The sequence below is a fragment of the Rutidosis leptorrhynchoides genome, chromosome 4 (genome assembly GCF_046630445.1).
Source record: "Rutidosis leptorrhynchoides isolate AG116_Rl617_1_P2 chromosome 4, CSIRO_AGI_Rlap_v1, whole genome shotgun sequence".
NCBI lineage: Eukaryota > Viridiplantae > Streptophyta > Magnoliopsida > Asterales > Asteraceae > Rutidosis > Rutidosis leptorrhynchoides.
Genome location: NC_092336.1, coordinates 154,088,485 through 154,109,058, shown reverse-complemented (window position 1 = coordinate 154,109,058; position 20,574 = coordinate 154,088,485). Strand labels below are relative to the sequence as shown.

Genomic DNA, 20,574 nt, shown 5'->3' with positions numbered 1-20,574 from the left:
TGTCAGCGAGTCTAATCTTCAAGTCACTCACTCGGAATTTTAAGTGCTCCAAGGTGTTTCTCTGTGACAAGGAGTTAAAAAGAATATGGTTGTTACTAGATAAAAAACATATATGATAAGCAACCAAGTAGTATCATTATGGTCACTCGCAGGTTTTTGGGATGATGTTTAATTTGCAGCAAAGTATGCCTCTTCTTTTAGTATCATTATTTTAAATTTAGAAATGGGTATACTAAAATAGAATATCAAGGTAAGGACTTGTGTATTACTTTCGGAAAGTGATACCACAATTCAGTCAGTTCCAGTGATGTATCCGGTCATTGATTATTTCACCCTACACGACTCAAATCATCCAACAAAAGCTGACTGCGAGATAAAACTAACAACCTTAGAGAGGTTTTGCGTAATAAAGGAAAATTACATGGACTATTTTAGCCTATTTTAAAGTTGATTAGAACAACCCAATTCATGACTTGTTTAATCCAATTTGACCTACAACAGCTGGACTGTTGAACTATACCCAACCCACCATGTACACTTTAAAACCTATAACAACTGTATTTTTTTTTTCTTAAAAAAAAAAAACATTAGATCTAACCTCAACTAGATAAATGGGAAACATATTAATAGACATATACTACGAAAAAAATGATGATATCAAAAGTTAACAAAAAAGAGGAGGGTCTCAGTATCTCACAATATAAATTTCATATGGCAGCTGAAATTCTAATGCTTTTTCAAGTTCATAGACAATATTGTTCATATCCGGGCGAAGTACTCTCTCATCTTTTAAGCAGGAATAAGCTACTGATGTGAAGATCTGGACTGAGTCCAGGGACAATCGGTTCTGTAGTAACCAAGTTAGCATTATGGCATTTACTGTACTGGCTTCAAAGTGAAATTTGGCTAGTGGAACTAGCAACCTATTAAAACAATTAGGCATAAACGCTTTTCTCCCACATAATACTTCCCATAAAACAACACCAAATGAGTAGATGTCTGACTTGTAGGTAACACCTCCAGTCTTTTGAATTGTAAGGTCCATATACCCTGTTGTGCCAATAGCTTCTGAGAAGAGAACCTGATCCATTCGTTGTACCGAAGTTTAATGGAATACTCAAAGCCAGATAACTTTGGCTCAAATTTATTATCTAAAAGTATTGTAGAGCTGTTGATGTTACGATGTATCACCGAGTAACTCCGTCCATTCTCATAATGGATGTAACTTAATGCACGCGCAACTCCAACACAAATCTTCAATCTTTGAACCCATGAGAGGGTTGGATTGCTTAGATACATAACGAGACTTCTCTTGGCCTCATGTTTGTTAATGATCACCTTCTCATCTTTTTCATCACAAAATCCGATAATAGACTATGTTTTCATGCTTGAGACTGGAAATAGCAGATATCTCTGTCCAGAACTCGATGCCTCGCTTATGCTTAGTGTCTAATCTCCTTGCAGCAATATTTACCAATTTCCCGAATCGTAAGAGCTTTCCTTTATAAACCTTGCCCAACCCACCATGGCCGATGACATTTTTATCATCAAAGTGATTGGTGGCTTCTAGAATGTCTTCAAGTGGCATTTGTAAGTGACTAAACTCCGTGATTGTAGATGCCATAGTTTGTTAATAGAATGATATAGATTGCTCAAACTGTGGATTACAAATGAATGTTAAGGTATCAATCTAATCAGTTAGTGAATTAATTAAGTTGTAACTTTCAGTTTAACAGGTGGGATGTCGCATTAGTCATAAGCTGTCTTACACATTTTCTATTAACGGGCAGGTTAAAGTAACTAGGGCATAATAACAGAAGAGCTTTTGTAGCATTTATTGAAGTGTTTTTGGGAAAACTTTAGAGAAACGGGTCAAATTTGAAAAGAACTTTGATTTTTATATTATCAACTTGCTATTGATATTTGATTATAAACAGTTTAGAATTGAAGTTGGGAGCATGCTGCATGTGGGATAAGAATTATAAAAATGAAAACATATATCGAAGAGGACAATAAACTAGTACTAACATTCATGGCATCCAAGGAAAACAATTGCAATTTTTTTTTTTTTTTTTTGCAAAAATATTAATATGTATATATATATAAAAGAACCGAGGTTCCGGTGGTACAACATGTAAACAGATCGTAACGATCTTTAGAGAAACTATGTTCGTTCTAAACAATATGAACGATACATAAGCACTACAATTATTACAATTGAAAAATTACACAAACACAACCCACCAAACCTAAACCTAAAACACAAACACATAAACCCGATCCCGTATTTAACCCCACAACAACACTTCTCAGAACCGCAAATCCAATCCATTCACCGGGCAACCCAAGAACACCTAACCCGAGGCCTATTTACCGAAGTCAACTAAGTCAACAACGCCGGCAACAACATCGAACCCGAAAAAGGCCCGACGACGAGAAAAATGGAATGAGTGAACCAAACCCGCAACTACCGATCAGAACCAAGAGTCGAATCAAACCATGAAAGAACCAGTCATCTTTGCCCATTTTCTAAACGACATTTACAAACCCCCGGTCCCAAAAGGCCGAACAAACAGTGGCCGATAACAACAAGCAAACCCTAGCACCGCCTAGAGTATACCAACCGCAACCCACCACCATAAGCCACCGCCCGTGGCCACCTGGAAACCAGCCGCTACCGTGACAGCCACCTAAAGCCACCAACAGCAGCCACCACCACCTATCACCGCCGGCGGCAGAAGACCACCGAAAACCGCCGGATTTCACACATAACACACGCACCACCGTCACCACCTCCAACAACCTCCAAACCCCCTCCAAACACAATGTCCAACCAAACAAAAAGGGAAGTAGAGTTCCACCGGAACTCGCCGCCTACCACCCCAACAGAGGAGACACCACGACGGAGGGGGAAGGAGGGAGTACCGGACGATGTAAGCAACACCATCCAACCCAAACACACCCGAAACACCCAGAACCCGAGCAAGAAAAGCTCAGATTCGTCGCCTGGATGTCGGAGATGTAGCCTGAGAAGACAGTGTCACCCACAAAACGTCGGAAAAGGAAGAAGGACAGAGAGTACTTTATTAAGCACGGCAAGCAAGAAAAATCCAAACCACCGGCGAGATGCCGGTGGTCGGAGAGAGTAGCAGCAGAGGACTACAAACCTGTGTCACTGATCGGGGAAGAAAAGAGGCGACGACAGAGAGGAGATCTAAGAAAAACACTTGGCGGCGCCGGAGATCACAAGAAAATTAGGGTTCCCGTTGGGTTTTTTAAGAGAGAAGTATGTAGCAAGCTCCTTAAAAAACAATTCACCTAGATAACCATGAAAGAGTGATCTTCCTTGCATATATAGACAATTAGAGCAAGATGCCAACTACTAAACAGTCGTGTTATGAGTGCAACTTTAAAAATTCATATTTTGTGTATGCCCTGTTAAAAGAAATAGTAGAAAAGGCCATGGTGATCAGTATACATATTTGACAAAACGACAACTTAGTCCCAAATTTACGCCATAAATTAAAACTGGAAACACACGAAAAAGATCAACCACAACTAAGAAACTACACCAGATATATAAAACCTTACTGGACATTATCTAATAATTGTGATAAATATCATAAATTCAATGATTTCAATATATATACGTATGAAAATAAGCGAAAATTTGGGAAATAGAAGGACAAACTTCAGCAACAGCAGCAGAATTCTTATGACTGTAGGTAAAAAAAAAAAAAGGATCAGATCATAGATCGTTAGGGTTTCAGAAACGATAACGTAGTCAATTTGGATATTTGGTGAGTGTAATTGAAGTAGTTTGCCACATATTGAAGTTAGGGTTTATATAGCGTCGGTTAAAATGAGTTTTTGGTACAGGAATTAGGCCGTTCTTCAATGGTTCATGGAGAGGGTGTGTGTATGGGTCTGGTGGTTGGGACGGTGTTGATGGTTGTTGCTGTGGTGGTTGTGTATCTTTCATGGTGGCTAATTCAGGGAATAAATGAATTTGGGAAATTTGAATTGGGGTGTGTTCGGACGAAAGTAGCAGGAACTGGAGCTTATAGCTGTAGCTGGCTTATGAGCAGGAGCAGGAGCTGGAGCTGGAGCTGGAGCTTATTATTTTTTATAAATGTTTGGTAAATTAGCTGGAGCTTATTTTTCAGTTCATAAGCTCTAATTTTTTTCATAAACTACTACAAGTAGCTTATTTTTTCAGAGCTTATGATTTTCATAAGCTCTACTTTTTTTGTCTACTAAACGAAGCTTATGACTTGGAGCTTATTAAAATCATAAGCTCAAGCTCCCATAAGTTTTCATAAGCTCCAATAAGCTACGCGCCAAACACACCCTTGAATGAATTTTGATTTTGGCCAATTGGGTGATGTCAAAGATCAAAAATCCCTAATTGGGCCGAAAACACAGCGACCAGCCTGTATCCGCCGCACTCGTAATGGAATCAAAAAAATTTACCCACGAGTATGGAACGGGTAAATTTTTGTACCCGTTGAGGGGTCATGTGCAGGTGCGGGTAATATACGCAACAGGTAAAGTTCAACTCGTGAATCTGTGACACCCGTTTGAGAAATCCGCTTGTATACACGTCAACCTGCATAAATATATCTAATAATACATTAATATACTTACAGGGTCGGTCCTGAGTTTTCCAGTGCCCTGAGCGAGACGGTAAAAAAGGCCCATGTGAATACAATGAAAATTACTGATGTGACAAACGAATAATATAAGCTATTTAAACGTACACAGGGGGCAGAATTTAAGTATCTAAAATGAGGTAAAAAGGGGCATAGACCTTAATGAATTAGATAGGCTATTTAAAAAAACGACAACTAACGTCACATCAATATCTAATATCAGGATCAATATACATAATATAAACATAAAAAATACTCGGTATATGATTAAAAATATCGTTATATTGTCGTGATTGAAAAATAGGTTAGATATTGTAAGCTTTGTATCGTGCAACATGGATATGAATTACATATTAAATAATTACATGTATAATGTATACTTAGATAATGGTAACAAACCCAACAGGAGCGTGTGGAGTATAAAATTTTTTATATAGATATGTTGTTGGTGTATTAAACCTATAGAGTACGTAGTTAGGAGTTTTTTTTTTTTTTTTTTTTGAAAAAACAAGAATTAAATTGAAAATTGACTTCTCACAAATTGTGAAAAGTCCACAGTTACATGAATGATCATGATGGATTTATACATACCATATCCACCCGATCTCTATTTCTAACTCCCAATACAAGTGAAAAATAAAAAAAAACCAACCATTATAAGCATTAAAGAGTGAGATCCACCTTTAAATCATTACTCTAGACTAGCAACCAAGGTTGTGTTGACCATGTGTAGATTTGATGACTAGAACACTCCTTTGCATTCACAAGCTATTGCAACACCTTAAGCTTTATTCTCGAGGCTAAAACAACTCAACACGTGTACTTCCCATTTAAAACCATCATGATCATTCATTGCAACACCGGCCCAATTAAGCCCCAAAACCCGTTAGCTTTAATACCCATACCACAATTCCACTTTAAAGAAAACTCTAAATAGATGAAGGCATAACCCACTCCATTCGCAACCGTATAAATCTTGTCCACCGAGCGTACCCATTGAACTACATCCTTTTACGAGATGTTGACGTTAACATCATTTAACAAAGCCTTCAAAGACCCTTCCTGGACAGCCTCGTATTGATCAAGAGCACTTTCAAAAACCAAATTCCAAACCGTGGACCCCAAAACATTAACAGACCCACATTCAGAAATTAAACCGTGCCTTTAAGATGAAATTCGGTACAGAGCGGGAAATTGGTCTTTTAACTTGGACACTCCAATCCACATTCAGAAATTAAACCGTGGCCTTTTTTTCTCCTTGAATTGCAACAAATTGGATTTAAAACTTTGAACCTAAAACACCCACGTTACGGCCTTTATTCTTATTACTAAGACCCCTAGAATTCCAAGTTGCTAATTTCATTTTTTGCTAGGGCGTTCACTGCTATCGAACATCCTCTCTAAGAAATTCCCAAAAACATCATCCTTATTCCCTTCCCTATTATGTAAGGAGTTGAATCTGCAATGTGGTTCAACATTTTGTTTTTTTTTTTTAATGTAGACTTCTATTAATTATTGCATTCCATCCCACATCGAATAGCAATACTAGGATTTAATCCTAGTTACCAAACTCAACTTCGAATGTATGTTAGTTTCAATCTTGGCCGTTCGTAAACCATTTTAATTAAAATGGGCCCTTGAAATCCAATCGTCATTTAATGAAATGGGCCTTTTTTGATCCAAATCGTTGAACGTGATACAATTCGTAGCACATATTAGGGCCCCTGAAAACTTGGGCCCTGTGCAAATGTTCAGGTTGCACCACCTCTGGGCCGGCCCTGTATACTTATATTTTTAATATAAATCTATAATTATTTACTAATCTACCCGCATGTCGTGAGTTTATAGGCACAACTTCGTTTTTTTATTTAAAGAAAAAAGATACTTAGCTTGCCAAAATGCTTGCTTTGCAAAACACTTCTAGACTAAACACGAAAACAGTTAACATCCGATACATTACATTATTACAATACTGATGCTTAAGACCATCACTAATGCAGGCGTGTTTGGGAAACTTTTTGGCCGAACACGTCTCTAATGGTTTGTTGATTCATTGGGGAAATATTTGTCTTTATGGTATCAGAGCCATAATTCTCTAATGATTCCCTTTTCACAAATTTTCCTCTCACTTTCCTTAATTATTTCTCCCTCCCTACGGGTAAACCTAATTTCTTTTTCTTTTCTAAACCCTTGGATAATCCACCGCCCAAGAATTGTTCATGTATATAATTATTCCTTTCAAAACTTACAAAATTTTTGGTGTAAAATCTATAAACCTTTTGTCTTCTACTACTCTTCATGTTGCAAGAATTAATTTATTGCAAGAATTAAAAAATTACCATCCATGTGCTGTTACTTTACATCATAAGCACTTTGGTTGATATTTGGTCAAGACTGACTCTTACATGTGTTCTTAAATTTTACACGTGTCCTTTACTTCAATTTTTTCTTTTACGTTTTGAACGACTAAAGATTTAATTTGAAGATATTGTGGCGAACCAAATTGTTGAAAGTGGTAGACCGTAGACTTACAGTTATGTTTTATCCATGGGTTAATTATGGTTGGACTCCACCTTGTGCGTGGTATTATGGCCAACATAGTCCACACTCAACACAAGCCCAACGAAACAATATTTCTGGCCCAGTTAGAAAGAATAAGTCCCTAAATAGTGGTATTCAACAACAATATTTGGACTACCACCAAAAGCCCAACGGGCAGCAGTCTGTGTTAACCGAGGTGTTCAACATTATTTTAAATCCAATAATTCAGTTTTCTTTGGGCCGTGTCTAACACGTAGGTATCCTCAAGAATTTTATTCATGCACGAACCCCGTTGATGACAAGTGGTACATGGATACTGGAGCCCTGCTCATCTAGCCTCTAACTCAGGTAAACTCGATATCGTTTTTAATAAAAGCATTATACCATCGGTTATTGTTGGTGACGGTTCTATCATACCTGTATTAACATTCGGAAACGCCACATTACCCAACCCCTATCGAACCCTACACCTACATAATATTCTTGTTACACCCAACATTGTTAAAAACCTAATATCTGTCAAACAATTTAATAAAGATAACAAATCTACTATTGAATTTGACAAATTTGGTTTCTCTGTAAACGATGCTCGGACCAGACATACTGTCCTTCGATGTGAAAGTGATGGTGACCTTTACCCCGTCACCTCATCTAACATATCCAACATTGCTTTACTTACATCGAGGCAACCTCTCTGGCATAATCGTTTGGGACACCCGGGCGACCATGTCTTACGTACTTTAGTTTCTCGTGGTTTCTTTAATTATTGAAAACATCCGGTTAAAACTTTATGTCATGCGTGTCAGTTAGGAAAACATGTTAAATTACCGTTCTCTCGTTCTACTTCTGTTGTTTCTAAACCCTTTGAAATAATACATTCTGATCTATGGACATCTCCCGTTGTTAGTTTAGGTGGTTTCAAATATTACATGTTAGTATTAGACCACTTTACGCATTTTTTGTGGATATACCCTCTTCGCAAGAAATCTGACGCCTTTTTCAAATTTTTAAACTTTCACGCATATGTTCAAAATCAATTCAATACCACAATCAAAGCCCTCCAATGTTACAACGGGGGTGAATACGATAACTCCTCCTTCCTTGACCTCTTTGCTACTCATGGCTTTGAGTTTCATTTCTCATGTCCGCATAACTCCCAACAAAATGGTATGGCAGAACGAATTATCTGCACTATTAATAATAGTATTCGCTCTCTTCTCTTTCATGCTCTCCTCCCACCTGAATACTAGGTTGAGGCACTTCACATGGCCACACACCTTCTTAATATTCTTCCCTCTAGTTCTATCTCAAATGATATAATATTTACTAAACTTTTCAACCAAAACCCTAAATTTTCTCATCTCCGTGTCTTTGGATGCTTGTGTTACCCACATCTTCCAACACCTCATAAACTCGCCAAACGTTCCAGCCCATGCATCTTCTTTGGCTACCCATCCAACCATCGTGGGTATTTTTGTCTTGATCTTGAAACGAAAAAGATCATCATCTCCCATCATGTCACCTTCGATGAGACTATATTTTCAATTGGTTCTATGCGACCAAACTCCTCTCCATATTATTCGTTTCTCGATATTCCCGATGAGTTTCAACCTCACCCGCACCACCACCACATCGATAACCCTAGTATCACACCTATTACTACTGATCCTGCTTCTGCCAATCCTCATCCTTCTTGTACTAATGCTTCGGTTACTACTGAAGCTTCGACCTCTCTTCACCCTTCCTCGAATGGTTCGACCACCCTAACTCCAGCAACCAACAATCAACAACCAATGCTCACTCGTGCCAAAACTGGTGTTCAGAAGTATAACAACCCTCACTTTTCCTTCTGAATTGTCTATAAGACCCCTAGGGTTTCGGCATGGTTATGTGTATAAATGTCTAGGGTTATTATTTAAAACTACAATTAATACGAAACGAATCAACGATGACCTAATATCTATTTTAAGTTAACAACACTTATGTATTAATAAAGTTATAGTGTAAATGTGACTTTAGTTAATAATATAATATGAATTTAAAATACATATATAACGTAAATTAATTAAAGTATATATTAAAATGACAATGTACTTTGGTTAATATAAACAAAATAAGTATTTAAATAAATTGTGATACTTTTATAAATTATGAAAGAAAAGAGAATTAAATTAAATGAAATACAAAAAGAATTCTAGAATGTTCCTAAATAAGATAAATAAAAAAAGAAAAAAAAGAAAAGGCCATTCGACCAAAAATAAATAAAAGAAAAAAAAAATTAAAACTTCCTTATTTAAATTAGCTTTTTCTCCAAGCAATTTTTTTTGTATAAATAGACTCATCCCCTCTCATTATTTTTGTGCAATTCTCCTTCTTTTCTCTCATCTTCACAAACCCTAAAATTCTTGTAAGGTTTATTTCTTTCTTTTATTTTTTTGTTTTTTTTCTTTTTATTAGCTAGTTTACTTTTTAATTTTTAATAAATCATATACAATTAAATTAAAGAATTATAATATGTATTAATTAGTATTATAAGTATTATAAAGTATAAAAATTATTTTTACAGATTAATACTCGATTTTATGAATTAAAATAAATAAAAAAAAATTTAAAAGTATATATATACGGTACATATTTATTTATAATAAATATAAAAATTACTAATTAAATCATGTAATTATTTTTACAGTAAATTAATATACTTATATTAATTATTATGATCAAAATACAATTTATATATATTAAATACGAATTTATAATGAATTATTCTTATTTTCAATAACCGAATAAGAGGAAATACAAAAGTAATTAATAAAAGCCTTATAAATTTGTGGGATCTGGTCTAATATCTTCTTAATATTATTCTAACATGTAAATATAAATTATTTATTTTTAAAATTCATAAGAATACTTATTATTAATTTATTTATAATTCGGTCTACATAAACAATATGTAAATTGGGTTTTAAATTCTATAATACTTAAAAAGAGTAAAAATAATTTTTACAGATTTTAATAGACTTATAATGATTTATAAAGTCGAAATCCTAATTTAAAAATATTATATATATGAATTCTTTATTTATTTGTGTACCAAATTACTTAAAAACACATAAAACTAGTTTAAAATTTTATAAAATACCAAAAACAGTAAAAATTACATAAAAAGTATTTAGAATAAGGATAGAACATATAAAAAGAATTATAAGAATTATAAGAATTATTGGAGTATTATTTATAATTAAATTCAAATTATATATTAAATAAATGTAAAAACTATGTAAAATTTGTAATAAATATTTTTATTAATAATAAAAAAATATATAAATTTTTTACGAGTTTATAAAACTTAGCTAGACCTGCGAAAATTATAAATATAATTATTTGGGTCAAAAAAGTATTTTATCCATAATTAAACCTGTTTTGGGATTAAACCGAGAAAGTGAATAAAGATAAATAGAAAATAATTACAAAAACTTAATAGAATTATTTTTTATAAATATTTTTACTGGTTAATATGTTTAACTAAGTTTATAAAAAATTATGTATATAACTTTTAGATATTTAATAGAATTAAAAACAAATTTAAATATATATATATATATATATATATATATATATATATATATATATATATATATATATATATATATATATATATATATATATATATATATATAATTCGACTATTATAAATATAATATATATATATATATATATATATATATATATATATATATATATATATATTAATTTAATAATATTATTATAAATTATTTGGACAGTAGATATTGTGAGATATATCAATTTATAATTATCTAGATATTTAATTAATTATTTAGATATTTATAGATATTATTTAATTACAATACTATTGTATTAATAAGTATCTTATAAATAAAGTAATAAATAAAAATATAATCATATAATATCTATTATACATTTTAAATATTATGATTAATATTAATCTAATACTATAACCTAATAATAATAATAAACTTAAAACCCATACATACTTATACTATTAATGTATAATATAAGATAAATAACGTATTAATATAATAACTAATATAATAAACATATTATTATTACATTAACGTGTCGTATTCCTGTACGCACATAAAGAAGGTTATGATCAAAAGATAACGTATGACTTATACGAACTCACCGCTACTTACGGTCAACTGGATGATGTCTAAGTTGCCATGATGGGAATAAGGTTTTAGATTAAACGAAAGGTTGGAGACTTATAGTCCAACTGAAAGTTCTTGACCCCCGGTTACATCTGGTCATCCCGACTTACTTGATAGCAATGAGGTTTGAGCAAAGTTTGTACAACGTCTTAATCTGAAGGATTATAACCCGAACTTTCTAAAACTAGAAACCTGCTTTAAATGAAAACTTTCCTAAAGTAGAAACTCTTATCATAAATTGTCACTATTAATATAATAATTATATTAATAAACATACTCTTGTCTGTGAGACGATAACTGACCAAACGTTATATCTCTAGGTTGAGATCTCCATTACTTACTTCCGTCCATTTCTTTTCTATGTGGATTATCTTCAACTGCTATTTAAGGTGAACTTAATAGCCCTACTTTTTACTATTTTATAACTGTTTTATAACTTTTGGCGTGAGACACATGCTTGCTTTATAACTGCTTTACGCTTAGACACAAGTACTCATTTGTTAACTATGCTGTCATGCTTTGATTCATGCTAAATCCCTACTGTAATATCGTTAATTGCTGCATATAAATGCAAACTTAGTTATTGTGAGTAGGCCTATTGAGAGTAACGTCTCTAACCATTTGACCGCTGGACTTTGGTTACATAATAATGATTTCACGACACTGACAGTACAAGGTTTCATAGGGTAAATTTTGTTTAGTAGCGATTTTACAAACTGCAGCAACACTTTTGGATTGATATATTTGTATTGATCAGCTTTAAACTAAAGCTTGTGGTCTAAAACTTTGAATATTGATTATAAACCTATAAATTTCACTCAACCTTTTTGGTTGACACTTTAAGCATGTTTTGTCTCAGGTGATAAATGAGCTAGCTGTATGCAACTATGTGGTGATAGATTTGATGCTTGCATGGAGTCCACATCGCATATTTAATTTTATTTCATAAACATTTATTTAAGTTTATTTATTGGTGTAAACATTTAATACGCTTCCGCTATTTTATTAATAAACTTTTTATTTAAAACGTCTCATATAGAGTCGTTCTCGTTTATACAACTGTGTTATGATATGAATGGTCACAATTATCCCTGGTCAATTTTGGGGGTGTGACAGATTGGTATCATAGCTTGGTTGTTATAGAGAACTAGGATTGCATTTTATGTGTGCCTTATGTCCTAGTTAGGGTGCCTTAACAATCTTTAGGACTATAACCTTTCTGCCTTAGTTTTAAGTATTTTCCCTTAATCTTTATACTGTCATTTCATTTTACTTCCTGCTTTTACCTCTTCTGATATTCTGTATCCTTTCCAAGGATGGCAAGCCAAAACCCTATCCTCTTGCCTTATCTCGACTCTAAAGGATCATTTAGTATGTGATTGTTATCATATCCATACATATCTTAATGATCTGACTCGCTATTATGATGCAAAGTATTCTTTGACTCACGCGAGTTATTTTTATAAGATCACATCGGTTGGTGAAACCGAGGGATGTCACTCATGACTCAACATTCCAACATCAAAGTTTGATCACGTATCCTGACCTTAAGGGGTGATATTGAAGTGGAAATATGAATTAGTGAAATATAATGACGCCTGGTTAACGTGATTATATTATGGTAATTCATATAGAAATTCCAATATCATGACATATGGAATAGAGAGTGAATCAAAGAAAAAATTCCCAAGCCATTCATTCGAAAATCTCAATGTTATTACATGAAGGGTAATCACCATCTGATTTTTAGATATACGAAGAGTTCATTTCAACCAAACTATCTATCTCATACCCATGAGTAGATTAACAATCCCTTATACACCATAAAGGTTGTAAAACTTTGAAATATTTCTTTCTTAAACAACCTATCTCTTTATCTTTGACGCTTAATTATCACGCTTAATCACCACCATATCCTTGCTGGAAGGAAGGATGCATATTCTTAAGCGACCTGAAGTAACACCCCCAAAATTTCCTCGAAGCATGCCACTTGTTACGCTCGTGGTGTAGGTTTTCATGAACCCATTAGGAAACCCATCGAAGATAAGTGATAACCACTCACAAGGATTTCATTTGAATTTTCAAACGACGATATTATAAACACTACATTCACTATTACGTTCTCTGTGCCGAGACGGTCAATATCTCACGAGCATAATATCATGAACAATAGGACCTTCTAACAAGTATCTTTTGATTACCATAGCCAAGGTAAACGTTTCGCGCTCATGCATTCATTACTTGGCACCATGCGAGTAGTGATGTCATACCCAAATAATAATCAATCACTGTCAATTCAAAATCTAGGGTTAGTTACACCATCTGAAGTTTTTCCATTTTCTTTTGGGTTGCGGCTTGAGCTAAACTCATCCCAATCCCATCTGAAAACTACCATAGCAATTAAAAGAACCCCATCATACTCTTGTGTATCCACATTTCGGGCCAGTAAAGGCTGAAGTATATATATATTTCCGCCACCATATTGAAAAACACGTGATCCCTCACACGCTCCAAATGATCAAAGGTAGCATTGAAATGCTTATCATTATGTTACCTAAGGTCAAACATCGCGTGATTTGTTATACCTAAACGATAAGTCGCGACCTTTGAATCATTAGCCACTTTCCTAAAAAATCTTACGATTTCGCCTCGGTGTTAAAAGCATGTTAGTTGTATCATTAAATGATTATATATAAATGGTTCTAACAATAGGCAAGTGACACCATGTCCTTATATCGCCCTTATTCATTAGGGAAATGCATACCATCCCGGCAATAACCACAGATTTAGCGAGAACTTGATAAATCATTTTTCAATGATCGTCATATAGTCAAAAGCCACTTCATTAGCATGTCTTCATACCTATCTATGTGAACATCGAATTATTCATGCTCAAGTTATGATGGAATCAAGCAATCCATGAGTATATAATAAGGGCACTTACTATCAGCCTTTCGACTCCAATACTAGTCATGACCTATTGGCATTTCAAAGTCAACAGGGGATTAACTTCACGTTCTCATACTCTACCATTCATACCTCACTTGTCAGCAACAGCTTCACACATGAATATTTTGAATTCCAGATAATAGTCATCAACCACATTTAAATTCAATAGTTTTCATTACCTCATAACATTGTTGCTCAAATATCACCCGAAATTTTCAAGGTCCTTCACTCGACTTTTCTCGGTGTTTCTCCAACTCGTAACCTCCAAAATATGAATATTCTGTTTATCAAAATTTTATACACACTATTTTGCTGTGCGATCCTCTCGAAAATTTTATAAATAAATTTATTTACTGCCACGCCACTCATGCAAATTTTATAAATCGTATATATTTTTATAATAAAGTACATAAAATTACCTTTACTTATTTTTGCTTAGTACATATTCTCTTTTCTTTTAAATCAAATTCGTTTATGGGAGGTTTGACTAGCCCATAATTGTTTTACTTAATATAGCACAAGTTTTACTAAGAACTTCATTCCATTACTATTGTAACATTAAAACGACTAAAACTTTTTCAAAATTTCTTTGACGCATTTTCTAAAAAAAATTCGTATTACTTTACACTATGATTGTATCACAATTCCTCTTATCCTCCGTTCAAGAACAAAACGTACCTCTTTGCGCTCATCAACTATTCTTTTTAGGGTTGGCTGTGGCATAAATGTGGGCTGTGAAATCAGTGTCTGAGATACGCACAATGGTCACACCTATTCTCAAGGGAGGCACTATGTGGGATTCATCCCTAAATCAACCCTAATTGTTATTACATTGGTATCACGGATAGAGATTTCACTAAGCTCGTTTGAGAAGTTTCTACTTCCGATATTTCACAGCTAAACCACAACACCCTCGTAAACGTCAATTATATAATTTAATATCTTTTTGGCACAAGAAAGCATATTCGCCAATGTTTGGGACTTACTGGTTATTATCGAAGATTTATTCAAGTATTTTCTACTCTAGCGAAACCTCTTACTAAGTTAACTCACAAGGGGAAGAAGTTTGAGTAGTCTGAAGAACAAAAATCTGCGTTTAAGATTCTAAAGGAGAAATTGACCACAACCCCAATTTTATCTTGACCTGAAGGAAACGAGGATTTCATAGTTTATTGTGATGCCTCGAATCAAGGTTTCGGTTGTGTATTGATGCTACGTCAAAAAGTTATTGCATACGCATCTAGACAACTTAAGAAACATGAGAAGAACTATACCACACATGACCTGGAGTTAGGAGCGGTGGTATTCGCATTGAAGATGTGGAGACATTAACTTTACGGGATTTTAGGTGTTTATTGATCATAAAAGCCTTCAACATATTTTTTTTAAAAATATTGAACATGAGGCAACGGCGATGGGTTGAAATATTAAACGACTATGATTGTGAGCTTAAGTACCATCCCGGTAAGGGAAATGTTGTTGTTAATGCTCTCAGTCGAAAGGAGCGTAATAAACCTATTCGAGTCCGAGCTTTGAACATAGTTATTCAGACTAATCTTACAACTCGAATCCGCGAAGCACAACTTGAGGCATTAAAGGAAGAGAATGTCCAACTCGAGGGACTAAAGGGTCTCGAAAAGCAACTTGAACTCAAGGGAAACGGAACACGGTATTTCAATAACCGAATCTGGGTCCCAATTTTAGATATCTTCGAGAACTAGTCTTGGATGAAGCATATAAGACTAGATATTCTATTCATCCAGGCTCTAGTAAAATGTATCACGATGTGAAAGAGTTTTATTGGTGGCCTAATCTGAAATCTGATATTGCTGAATATGTGAGCAAGTGCCTTACTTGTTTGAAAGTTAAGGCCGAGCATCAAAAGCCGTCTGGTTTACTTTGGCAGCCAGATATTCCGCAATGAAAGTGGAGATGTATCGCTATGGACTTTATTACTAAATTGCCCAAGACTTCAAGTGGCAATGATACTATTTGGGTAATAGTGGATCATCTTACTAAGTCTGCACATGTTTTATCGATCAAGGAAACTGACAAAATGGAGAGATTGTCACAACTTTATATCAAAGAGATTGTCTCATGTCATGGTGTTCCTATTTCTATCATATTTGATCGCGACAGTCGATTCACTTCTAGATTTCAAAAATCTTTACAATCTGCTCTTGGAACTCAACTCGATATGAGTACTGCCTATCATCCACAAACCGATGGTCAAAGTGAACGAACCATTCAAATGTTGGAAGATATTCTCCGTGCTTGTGTTATCGATTTCGGCAAAGGATGGGATAAACATTTGCCTTTGGCTGAATTTTCTTACAACAGCAGTTACCACGCAAGTATTAAAGTTGCACCTTTTGAGGCCTTATACGGATGAAAATGTAGATCTCCATTGTGCTGGGATGAACTGGAGGACAGAAAGTTAATTGATCCGTAAATCATACACGAAACAACCGAGAAGATCGTTCAGATTAAGAAACGGTTAGAAAATGCCCGCAGCCGAAAGAAGAGTTATGCTAATAATTTTCAGAAACCTTTAGAATTCCAAGTTGGTGATAAAGTTATGTTGAAAGTATCCCATTGGAAAGGCGTCGTTCGTTTTGGCAAAAGAAGTAAACTTAGCCCACGTTTTGTTGGACCTTTCAAGATTACTGAGAGGATTGATTCCATGGCATATCGATTAGAACTACCAGTTGAGCTTAGTAGTGTACACGACATTTTTCATGTCTCGAATCTTAAAAAATGTCTTGTTGATGATACTCTCATAATTCCTTTGGATGACCTTCGCATTGATGATAAAATGCATTTCATAGAAGAACCCGCTGAGGTCATGGACCGATCCACTAAACCCTTGAAACAGAGCACTATTCCTATTGTTAATATCCATTGAAATTCACGACGTGGCTCTGAGTATACCTGGAAACGTGAAAACCAAATGAAGCGAAAATATTCCCATCTCTTCTCAAACGCTGATTCATCCGAGAAATCTACCTAAAACTTCGGGACGAAGTTTTCTTTAACGGGGAGGTACTATAACAACCCTCACTTTTCCTTCTGAATTATCCATTATACCCCTAGGGTTTCGGCATGGTTATGTGTATAAATGTCCAGGGTTATTATTTAAAACTACAATTAATACGAAACGAATCAACGTTGACCTAAAATCTATTTTAAGTTAACAACACTTATGTATTAATTAAAGTTATATTGTAAATGTGACTTTAGTTAATAATATAATATGAATTTAAAATACATATATAATGTAAATTAGTTAAAGTATATATTAAAATGACAATGTACTTTGGTTAATATAAACAAAATAAGTATTTAAATAAATTGTGATACTTTTATAAATTATGAAAGAAAAGAGAATTAAATTAAATAAAATACAAAAGAATTCTAGAATGTTCCTAAATAAGATAAATAAAATAAAAAACAAAAAAAGGCCATTCGGCCAAAAATAAATAAAATAAAAAAAAGAAATTAAAACTTCCTTATTTAAATTAGATTTTTCTCCAAGCAATTTTTTTTTGTTTAAATAGACCCATCCCTTCTCATTATTTTTGTGCAATTCTCCTTCTTTTCTCTCATCTTCACAAACCTTAAAATTCTTGTAAGGTTTCTTTCTTTCTTTTATTTTGTATTCGATTTTTTTTCTTTTTATTAGCTGATTTACTTTTAGTTTTTAATAAATCATATACAATCAAATTAAATAATTATAATATGTAGTAATTAGTATTATAAGTATTATGAAGTATAAAAATTATTTTTACAGATTAATACTCGATTTTATGAATTAAAATAAATAAAGAATTATTTAAAAGCGTGTGTGTATGTATATATATATATATATATATATATACGGTACATATATATATTTATAATAAATATATAAATATACGGTACATATATATATTTATAATAAATATAAAAATTACTAATTAAATCATTTAATTATTTTTATAGTAAAGTAATATACTTATAATAATTATTATGATGAAAATACAATTTATATATATTAAATACAAATTTATAATGAATTATTCTTATTTTTAATAACCGAATAAGAGGAAAATAAAAAATTAATTAATAATAACCTTATAAATTCATGGGATCTCATCTAATATCATCTTAATATTATTCTAACATCTAAACATAGATTATTTATTTTTAAAATTCATTAGAATAATTATTATTTATTTATACATAATTCGGTTTTCATAAACAATATGTAAATTAGGTTTTAAATTCTATAGGTACTTAAAAATAGTAAAAATAATTTTTACAGAGTGTAATAGACTTATAATGATTTATCAAGTCAAAACCCTAATTTATAAAATATTATATAAATGAATTCTTTATTTATTTGTGTACCGAATTACTTAAAACACATAAAACGAGTTTAAAATTTTATAATATACCACCAATAGTAAAAATTACATAAAAATATTTAGAATAATGATAAAACATATAAAAATAATTATAAAATTTAATGGAGTATTATTTATAATTAAATTTGAATTATATATTAAATAAATGTAAAAACTATGTAAAATTTTGTAATAATATTTTTAGTAATAATAAAAATATATATAAAATTTTATGAGTTTATAAAACTTATCTAGACCTTTTAAAATTATAAATAAAATTATTTGGGGAGAAAAAGTATTTTATCCATAATTAAACTTGTTTTGGGATTAAACCGGGAGAGTGAATAAAGATAAATAGAAAATAAATACAAAAACTTAATGGGATTATTTTTATAAAATTTTCTACTAATTAATATTTTTAACTAAGTTTATAAAAATTATGTATATAACTTTTAGATATTTAATAGAATTAAAAATGAATTTATACATATACATATATATATATATATATATATATATATATATATATATATATATATATATATATATATATATATATATATATATATATATAATTCGGCTATTATAAATATATATGTATATATAAATATTAATTTAATAATATTATTATAAATTATTTGGACAGTAGATATTGTGAGATATATCAATTTATAATTATCTAGATATTTAATTACTTATTTAGATATCTATAGATATTATTTGATTTACAAAACTATTGTATTAATAAGTATCTTATAAATAAAGTAACAAATAAAAATATAATTATATAATATCTATTATACATTTAAAAGATTATGATTAATATTAATCTAATACTATAACCTAATAATAATAATAAACTTAAAACCCATACATACTTATACTATTAGTATATAATATAAGTTAAATAACTTATTAATATAATAACTAATATAATAAAAATATTATTAATACATTAACGTGTAGTGTTTCTATACGCACATAACGAGTGAAGGTTATGATCAAAAGATAACGTATGACTTATACGAACTCATCGCTACTTACAATCAACTGGATGATGTCTAAGTTGCCATGATGGGAATAAGGTTTTGGATTAAACGAAAGATAGGAGACTTATAGTCCAACTGAAAGTTCCTGACCCCCGGTTACATCTGGTCATCCCGACTTACTTCATAGCAACGAGGTTTGGGCAAAGTTATACAACATGTTAATGTGAAGGATTATAACCCGAACTTTATAAAACTAGAAACCTACTTTAAATGGAAACTTTTTGTAACAACCCAACTTTTTCCGTTTGCAATCGTTAATTGTCCGTTAAGTATTTAACGGTGGTTACTTTGACTCGTGTGTTTAATAGAATTAAATACATGCTTATAGAGAGATTCTTGAATTAACAGGTTATATTAATTTATGAATTTATTTTGTAGTTTACTGCGACGCTTCACGACAAGGTTTTGATTGCGTGTTGATGCAACGTAAGAAAGTGATTACGTATGGATCACGACAATTGAAGATACATGAGTTGAACTACACGACTCACGATTTAGAACTTGGTGCTGTAGTCTTTGCATTGAAGATGTGGAGACACTATTTGTATGGTACTAAGTTTACTGTTTTTACGGACCACAAGAGTTTGCAGCATATTTTCGATCAGAAACAGCTCAATATGAGACAGAGACGTTGGATTGAACTATTGAACGACTACGACTGTGACATTAGCTACCATCTTGGTAAGGCTAATGTAGTGGCAGATGCTTTGAGTAGGAAGGAGAGAGTTAAGCCTATTCGAGTTAGAGCATTGAACTTGACTATTTGAAAGAATCTTACTTCTCAGATACATGACGCACAGTTAAA

The 20,574-nt window shown here is 32.4% G+C and overlaps 1 protein-coding gene across 1 annotated transcript; it reads right to left on the bottom strand.

The window, feature by feature from the left end:
- Nucleotides 1-685: 685 nt before the first annotated feature.
- LOC139841145 (probable receptor-like protein kinase At5g59700) lies at nt 686-1,624 on the bottom strand. The gene is made up of 3 exons (XM_071831378.1): nt 1,396-1,624; nt 1,192-1,346; nt 686-1,081 (listed from the first exon to the last, which is right to left on the bottom strand). The coding sequence occupies exons 1-3, from the start codon at nt 1,622-1,624 to the stop codon at nt 686-688; spliced, it is 780 nt and encodes a 259-aa protein (XP_071687479.1).
- Nucleotides 1,625-20,574: the final 18,950 nt, after the last annotated feature.

Bases quoted from the DNA above. Each gene is read 5' to 3' on its own strand.
- LOC139841145 (XM_071831378.1), bottom strand. From the start codon at position 1,624: ATGGCATCTACAATCACGGAGTTTAGTCACTTACAAATGCCACTTGAA. The intron at 1,347-1,395 runs GTCTCAAGCATG...GTGATGAAAAAG, and splicing joins AGAGATATCTGCTATTTCCA to ATGAGAAGGTGATCATTAAC. The intron at 1,082-1,191 runs GTGATACATCGT...CGAATGGATCAG, and splicing joins AGAATGGACGGAGTTACTCG to GTTCTCTTCTCAGAAGCTAT.